Source organism: Bidens hawaiensis, unplaced genomic scaffold (assembly GCF_021521415.1).
Source record: "Bidens hawaiensis isolate Kalapana, Puna unplaced genomic scaffold, B.hawaiensis_p1.1 tig00021493_1, whole genome shotgun sequence".
Classification (NCBI taxonomy): Eukaryota; Viridiplantae; Streptophyta; class Magnoliopsida; order Asterales; family Asteraceae; genus Bidens; species Bidens hawaiensis.
Genome location: NW_027493330.1, coordinates 37285 through 46672, shown reverse-complemented (window position 1 = coordinate 46672; position 9388 = coordinate 37285). Strand labels below are relative to the sequence as shown.

General features: G+C 36.4%; 1 protein-coding gene across 1 annotated transcript; it reads left to right on the top strand.

Moving 5' to 3' along the window:
- The first annotated feature begins 6115 nt into the window (after nt 1–6115).
- Nucleotides 6116–8319, top strand: LOC143563482 (putative ubiquitin-conjugating enzyme E2 38). Its single transcript, XM_077051014.1, has 9 exons — nt 6116–6160; nt 6264–6341; nt 6464–6505; nt 6646–6708; nt 6842–7013; nt 7265–7327; nt 7433–7572; nt 7671–7961; nt 8041–8319. Exons 1-9 carry the CDS (start codon nt 6116–6118, stop codon nt 8317–8319), a joined length of 1173 nt encoding a protein of 390 aa, XP_076907129.1.
- Nucleotides 8320–9388: the final 1069 nt, after the last annotated feature.

Sequence of the window (9388 nt, the reverse complement as noted above, 5' to 3'; positions counted from 1 at the left end):
GTGTGTGTGTCTCAAGAGAATTGGACATTGTAAAAAGAGGAATTTAACCAAAATCAAGTGTTAAGTTATCATTTGCTGAATAAAATTACACATACGGAGCCATACACTCACAATGAACCCGCGCATGTGTAGCATCCCCAAAATTTCGATCCAAATTTGACAACTTAGGAAAGTTGAGGGATCAAAAATAATCTCTAGATAAGTGATGGGAAATATTAAATAAGGAATTATAAGAAAAATAAGGAAATAAAAATATTTCCTAAGTTAAGTATTCTTATATGAAGGAAAATAATAAAACTCCATCCCACATTGGAAGATGTAAGAAAGTGGAAGCATTCCACTAAGGTATAAATAAGGAAGATGAAATCCATCCCACATGGAAAGTCGTAAAGAAATGGAAGCTCTTTATAAGAGATAGAATTTCCATAGTTATATTCTTTTATAAATATCATGCACCAAGTGGTCCTAGCGGAGGGTGCGTAGCACCCGACGCCCACTGGCACGGGCTCTGGCTCTGGCTCTGGCTCTGGCGAGGACGAGGACGAGGACGATGGCGATGGCGAAGGCGACGGCGAAGGGCGTTGGACGCAATGTGGCGCACTTTGCACTTCGCACGCTCGCATTGCCAAGAGCCACCTTAATATTTTTGGACAACGAGAATTAGACCAGAAGTGACAAGCTACAAAAGATGAAGGACTGAAAATGAAAAATAATATACATGGACCAATCGCGCTACTCGATGAGTCCAAGAAGAAGGACATCGCGTACCGCGATGGGCCGTGATGACTCAGGGACACGTGTCACACTCTGGTGACACGTGGCAGAAATCTACCCGTCGCGATACGCGACGGTGTTGAAAAAGGGGACCCATCGCGTACCGCGATGGGATCCAAAATTGGCTATAAAAAGGGAGCCTCACGGCTCATTTCCTCACACCTCACATTCACTCTCTATCTCTAGAAATCATCTCTCTCTACCTCGGTTGAGTTATGGAATCACAAGGTTGTTGGCATAAATATTAGGGAATATAACACTAAATTCCTAAAATACTGCCGACTGGTTCCACATCTAGTAACTCCGGAATATAACAAAGTAACTCGTTACATATATGGACTACTAAGAGAAATAAGAGACATGGTACGATCCAATATGCCAGAAACAGTTGATTCGGCTATGGAATTAGCCGGATATTTAATCAACAGTATGATAAGGAATCAAGAAGAAGAAAAGATAAAAGATAAAGAGACTAAGAAACCAAAAGATTCCGGAAAAATAGAAAAAGAAGAAAGTACTCCCAAGTCAGCTTGTAAGACTTGTGGAAGAAAACATACTGGGAAGTGTCGACTAGAAAATTCAAACAATTGTGCATACTGCAAGAGAGCAGGACACACAATAGATGAATGTCGTAAGAAGCTAGGAGTATGTTTTACGTGTGGAGAAACTGGTCACTTTAAGACGGAATGGCCGAAAAGAAAAGCTAATCAAGATTAATGAATGACAAGATCACATCAAAGAAATGTCAAGATAGATTAGCTAACTATTGTATATTAATTGTAACTCGTTTTCAAACGAGAAGTTTTGTAATCAAAGAAGGGTATTTAAGTCCCTAAGTTATAAATGAAATACTAGCATATAGATCGTGTTAATACACAAGAATGCTTATATTTGTTACCTCTAAAGAACAATCAAGAGGTTCAAATATTAAAAAGTTCATCCGGAACTTAGAAACAAGGAAGACGTTGAGAAAATTTATCATCTAGGAAGATGATATACCAAACGTTAGAAAGTGCAAGGACATCATCGAAAATAATTCGTTCAAGAATACGACTGATGGAATATTATACTACCTAGAAAGTTTGATCAAAAAGTCAAAGAAAAAGAGCTTGAAGATATTCAAGAAATACGACCGCTAAGTATAGCAAATAAGTCAAAGTACAAGAGTACTGTTTATACCGAACATCATTAATCAAGATCAAGGATAGAATGAATTCGATAGACTGAATTTAAACAACAACTTGTTGGAATAGATTCGATAGACTGAATCAAAACAACAACGTAGTTAACATCAGTAAATGTTTAGAATACATAACGGTAAGATAAATAGTTAAACACAACTGATCAATGTGTTTAGCAATTTATATTTATTAATGATATTTTGAATTATTGACTAGTTACATCATTCAAGGAATGTAAGTTAACAACAAAACAAAAACCTTAGTAATTCTGCATAGAGATTGTAACAACAAGAACCCGATTAGATAGAATATAATCAACAATCGAAAGCAAGAACCATTCACTCTTAAACCAACGAATCTGGAGGACGAGATTCATTTCAAGGTGGGGAGGATGTAACATCCCCAAAATTTCGATCCAAATTTGACAACTTAGGAAAGTTGAGGGATCAAAAATAATCTCAAGATAAGTGACGGGAAATATTAAATAAGGAATTATACGAAAAATAAGGAAATAAAAATATTTCCTAAGTTAAGTATTCTTATATGAAGGAAAATAATAAAACTCCATCCCACATTGGAAGATGTAAGAAAGTGGAAGCATTCCACTAAGGTATAAATAAGGAAGATGGAATCCATCTCACATGGAAAGTGGTAAAGAAATGGAAGCTCTTTATAAGAGATAGAATTTCCATAGTTATATTCTTTTATGAATATCATGCACCAAGTGGTCCTAGCGGAGGGTGCGTAGCACCCGACGCGCACGCGCACGGGCTCGGGCGAGGGTGACGGGCGCAATGTGGCGCTTTGATGGCGCACTTCGCACTTCGCACACTCGCATCGCCACGAGCCGCTTTAAGAGCCGCCTTAGTATTTTTGGACAACGAGAATTAGACCATAAGTTACAAGCTACAAAAGATGAAGGATTGAAAATGAAAAATAATATATATGGACCAATCGCGCTACGCGATGAGTCCAAGAAGACGGACATCGCGTACCGCGATGGGCTGTGATGACTCAGGGACACGTGTCACACTCTGGTGACACGTGGCAGAAATATACCCGTCGCGATACGCGACGGTGTTGAAAAAGGGGACCCATCGCGTACAGCGATGGGATCCAAAATTGGCTATAAAAGGGGAGCCTCACGGCTTATCCCCTCACACCTCACATTCACTCTCTCTAGAAATCCTCTCTCTCTACCTCGGTTTGCGTGCCGAACACCGTTTTGCGTGCCACCGACCCGACAATCATTACCTCATAATCCGTGCCAAGTACTTGGAATTTCCTCGAAGTGCGTGCCACCCAAAGATAACCCGAAATTTTGTCTCGAAGTACGTGCACGGCCCGGCGACACCTACATATTGCCTCGATTTACGTGCCAAGGAAGGTTGATCAAGAACGCCTCGATTAACGTGCATATAGAGTAGAAGCGCTGCCCGTATAAACTTAGAAATATTTAACTCCGAATACCCGTGCGAGGTAAGGGGTTCTACCTAAGTTATTATTATATTATTATAAATGGCTTAGACCATAGTCGGGGGGTATAGCCCGAACCTTGATTACAATTAAGAATTATATAACTTTTCTTAAGCAAAGGTTATAGTCAAAATAGTATTTTTTTATAATTAAGAAATATAATACAAGAGGTTATAGTTATAAAATTAATATTTCTTCTTGAAGAAGAAACTCAGTATAGATGTTTCTTCCTGAAGAAGAAACGAACATACAATTGGTAAATGAAGAAAAGGACTAAAGGTCCAAATATTTTATATAAACAAAATGATTTTATGAATGTTGAAGTTATACTAAAATAGACTAAAGGTCTAAAGCTAGATCGCTGATCTAGTTATTTATACAAAATGTTATTCTTGTACTATAGGTCCGAGATAACAAAACAATAAGACAAGAATCAGAAAACAGGAATCAGTATCAGAAACTGATTATAAATAGACAAGGTGAATACCCCCCAAACCTTTTATATTGAGTCAGAATGTTTGCATAGGATTTATAAATCCTTAAAACTTTGTGTACAATAATAAGAAACGGACACTCTGATTAAGAGTATACTCTGGATCCATTCATACATGGTGACTCGGCATTTTCCCGAGGCCATGCAAATCAAAAACAAGTCTCCGGAAGCTTTATGAGAAATGATTTGTGTATATAATTAATTGTACATGGTACTTAGGGTAATTTGAACCCAATTTAGTTGGGTGCCTAATGAGTAGTCACAAAGGTATTATTGTTGGTTTCACAAAGGTGTTGAAAAGATAATTTTAGAGTCAGCGTTATTCACCAGCTTTGTGCTGACGTATTTTCCCACCCATGTTACAGGAAAACAAGAAAGGTTAGAACTGACAAGCAAGAAGGAATAGAAGATTGGAGTTATAGTCATTAGATGCTATCTGGTGGCTCAGATATTTTATTTGGAAATATTATAAAAGAGTTATGTTTTCCAAAGAGATTTATTTGAAATATCAAACGGGTAATTAAACCAGAGTTGTTAATAAGTTTTCAATATAAATATTTTAATAAAGACTTCCGCTATAAAACTGCAACTCTGATTTATTTACTAAACAGGTACCAACTTGTGGTCACACACCTAGGCCCTAAAGTGGGGTGTGACAGCATGGCTCCATTCGCTTACTATCCAACCCATACACTTACATCACAAGTATATATTTCGGTTATCTAACTAGCGAATGGCGTAACAATTAAGCGGATAGAGTACATACACCAGTAAACTAGGCATATGGCTCTTTAAAAATGCCCTTTTACATGTTTTAGACCAAAAAAAGTAAATTACAAAGTACGAGCCAACAAATAAAGCATAAAAAATGTTCTTACTGTTTTGTAACAAGCCTACTAGCAAAAAGATGAGAAGAGAATTAGGGAGAGAATAAGTTTATATTATTAATTGGTGTATCATACAATGAAATACTAATAGGTATTTATAAGGGGAGGAAACTTAAGGAACAAGCTAATCTATATTTAGTAGATGATAATCATAATAATAAAAACAATAATATATATATATATATATATTCATAATATTTCCCCTTGATTATCAACTTCATACGCTTTATGCCGCCTCATTAAAAACCTTGTTGATATAATGCTAAATGTTTATATTTCCCGTGTATATTTTATTTAATATTTTAATTGTTTTTGTTCGTTTTTAGTCAAGATTTGTATACTACTAACACTTTTATGTTTCGTACGTTCCGGGAGTTGATTGTGATAAAAAAAGGACGAAAAACGAGTTAGAAAGAGCCAAAACGGAGATCCGGAACGCTTCAGGAAGGAGCCAGAACAGAGAACCGGTCTGACCGCCCCCTTGGTGGAGCACGCCGCGCCCCGCGACCGGGGAGGCCAAAGCCCGTCGCGCGGCGCCTAGGCAAAGCTGATGGATTTTTTAGTTCGTTTTTGTTACTTGTTGGGCATTGTTTTGGGTATTTAAACATCTTTAACTTAAACCTGACAATAACCTGAAGCCACCAGACGAATTTGAGAATTCTTGGAGCTATCTTTCGAGTTTCGTGGTGATTTTGAAGGCAAGAGGACAGCCGGTGAAGACCTATACGTTCGCGTTTGGAGATTATGGGTTTTATCGCCTTTAATCCTTCGTTTATTAGATTTTCACCATGTTTTCAGTATTACTTGTTTTGTTGATTTAGACTATATGATGCTAGGCTAAATTCCATAAACTACCTAGGTTGTGATGAACCTTAGTTCGGTTTGATTTTGTTTGGATTTCGTTTCGTTATGGATTTTATGTTCTAAGTAAACTGTTAAGTTTGATTTAATTAATTCGTATGATTGCTTGGTTTTGTTTACTTGGATTTATTGTTCACATTGCACTTGTTGATTGTTTCATAGGATAGAGTTTTGTTGGGTCATTTACTATGTGTTCTTGATTAGTTTATGATTGATATCGATTAAAATCATAGAAACAATAAAATCAATTAAACAAATAAAAGTGAGCTGCTAGTCTAGAAAGCTATAAGGTGATAGACTATTGATAGATCTTTGCTTGTCGGGATTACTAGATTTAGTTCTTCGTAACTTTGATGTGTGAAGCTTATTACTTGTTTGGTTCAGTTTAAAACGAGACACATTATTCTTGAATAGTGCCGCAGCCAATTCTTGGATCTTCCATTATGTATGAATCAGAGCTTCCAAGCTTGCCTGCTTCAACGTCAGCTGTAATCTTTCTTTCACCCTCCCCCTATCTATCTTTATGAGTGTGGCATAGATGTCTGATGATATCATTGTGTTTATTTTATGCGTGTGAACTTTTATTTGTAGGAAAGTCGTATAGCGTGTATGGATCCCAAGATTGATGGTCGGACCACAAATTTGGTAGCTAGAAGTGAAGAAAAGGAGGTGTGTTGGTCGTTTATCGCTGCTTATTCCACACACAAATCACTTATCGGTGATTCCATGTTTCAAAAATTGTAACATAATTATAAGTGGGCTGAGTTTGGTGTTTTTTGTGGTTATTTCAGGCTATTTTTGATGAAATTTCCCCAGCCGATGGAGTTAAAAGGGTATGAGCGCTTCAATTGTGTGTGTTATTTGTGTTTTTGTACCTTGTTGAGTTTTACATCTATAATAATATACACAAAACGCTTCCGTATTTCTTAACTGATGCACTCTATGATGTCTTACTTCATAACTTAATCAATAGGTTGTCTTAGTTGATGATGACAAGGATGAAGACCTTAATGAGGCAGCGGACAAAATGTTTAAGGTATAAGTTTCTTTCTGTTTTTCTCTTATGTTGTTTCTATATATTTAAGATGTTATATTGACAAGGGTGTTACTCTCAGTTTACTTATAAGTTAAATTTTTTTTCCCACTTGTATCTTTTTCTGTGCTTGCAGGCTGTTATGGCTTACATCTCCCGTCCTGCTGCAATGAAGTTTCGATCTGTTATAAAGAAACCTCTTCTTGATACTCAACGCAGTACTTGGTCAAGTTGCACCCCGTTTCTGCCATTTTCCGAGGAATATAGCTCAAAGTTTTACAACTTTATTCAGAACCTATCAGGACTTGGTATCTATCCTATCAAAGATGTACTCTACCAGGACTCTTCGGCTAAAACCTGCCCAATCGCAATGCCTGATAATCAAACTGTGTTTAAAATGTATAAAAACTTTAAGAGCTTTGACACCGTCGTCGACTTACGACCATCTCTTGTCTAATAAGCCTTACGACCAGGTACGTACCCGTTTTAATTGGATTCATAATAGTTATAATAATATGTTTTTTGTTGTATCACTTTTATGTGTGATGATATGTTTCAGGCATCAGAAGTTTGGGTTGCAACGATACAGTAAGAGCGAGGCTTCTGCAAGAAGGCTTGCCTGGTATGTGAAGGAAGTTACTACATCTTTTATTACTTTATACTTGATAATAATAATCATTTCCAAACAAAATCTTCTTTTCTTTTCATTTCTTTTGGATATATACAGACACAATATTTGTGAGGGCGTACGAATTAAGGATGGATCTTTTAACAGCTGTGATCATTGGAGCTAAGGGGACTCCATATCATGATGGCCTCTTCTTCTTTGATGTGTATTACCCACGCGAGTTTCCTCTTAGGCCGCCTGTATGTTCCTCATCTTTATATACGCTGCATATATTATTATTCAATGGTGTGTCCTTTTTATTGTTAGTATTATTCTTATTCTTATTATTACCTTCAAGGTTGTGCGCTATCGCTCTGGTGGTTTTGGTATCAATCCGCATCTATTCGCTTGTGGTGAATTTTGCTCCTACCGCACATGGACCCTGTGGTCACTCCTCAACCCAAGTGTGCTCCAACTTCTGATCTCCATACAGAATCAGGTTTTGAATACAGAACCTTTGTTCCACCAACACGGATTTCTAGATTCCGGACCCTCTGTGGTTGCAAAATACTTTTCTTTACTATACAACGAGGACACCTTGGTAAAATCACTCAAAACAATGATTTATATCATGACTAAACTGCCCAAGGTAAGATTTTGTCCTTCCTAGTATTTGTCTGGTATGTATGGTTGGTTAGCTAATGAGATCTTGTGTATGCATGGTGCAGAACTTTGAGGCTTTTGTAGTTGGGCATTTTCGCGATCGTGCACGGGATATCTTAGAGGCATGTAAGGCTTATAGGGATGGCCTGCAAGCCAGGTGTGTTGGCCGCAAGGAAGAGAGCCACTGCTCAGTTAAGTTTAGGAATGATGTTAATGATGGCATCTCGCAACTTGTATATCATCTGAAAAAAATCGGAGCAACCGAAGATAGCAAATTCAGTGATCTTCTAAGTGCACCAACTCCTGTGAGTCTTCTTCATGGATATATGTCCCCTGATTATTAGTATCATTTGTGTTAAAAGAAGTGATTTGATTCTATGTTATAATCTTGTGAGTTTAACAGGTTCTCATTGTATGTCTCAGGTTTAACTTTTGTGGATGGATATTTCAAAGTACGAGAGTTTTTGTGCTGTGCATCAACTTGTCTAGAATACTAACTTGTCTCGTAACTTATTATGGTTTTATGCTATTTTATTTTATGTGGGTGTTTGCTCAAGTATGTTTCTTCACTGATAATTTATGTTTGAATTTATGAAATTTGAAATGATGAATGGTTTAATATAAGTTTATAGTTGCATTAATATGAACCACTTTTTTTTTTTACTAAAAATGTTAAATGCATGAACATTTACTTGCATTTGTAATATTTAACACTAACAAAAGCATTTTACACAACATATATAGTTTACACAATTATATGTAATGCTGCTGTAAATAATTTTTTCTTCTTTGTAATATACATAATTCTCGCTTCATCACGAGGGAAGATAATATTAATAACAAGTTAATTTATGAATATGTTCTTACCTTTTATTCTTAACGTACGGACTCACTTCTATACATGTTTTGACCAAATTATTGTCCAAATGATTTTTTCGTTAGGAAACCAGAACAAAACAAACTTTGATTCGGCTCTAACATGAAAAAGGACACACCAAGATGACTTTCGATGTTCAATGATTTTCTATAAGGGTTCTCCAAACAAGTTATGAATTATATAGAAACGTTTAGTAAAACTTGACCAATATTGCAAAACTAGTAACCATACTTCCTCATTATACGCCACCAAATGTGTTTTAGGCATCTTCTTACACAAAAATACCAACTTTGGTAAAACTCATGTAAAACCCTTATCAAAGTTAAACAAGTCTAATTAATAAGGTTTGTTAACTAAGTTGGCCTAGTTAACCCTGTTAACTCGGTTAAGCTAAGTAACTAACTTGTTACTTAAGATAGTTGCGTTAGATTGATTAACTAATACTTGTATGATTTAACAGTTAGTGTGCGCAGTTAAAGAAATGAGTTACTATTAAATCAAAACGCTTCAGTATCAAGTTAGTTCTAGTCCCATTT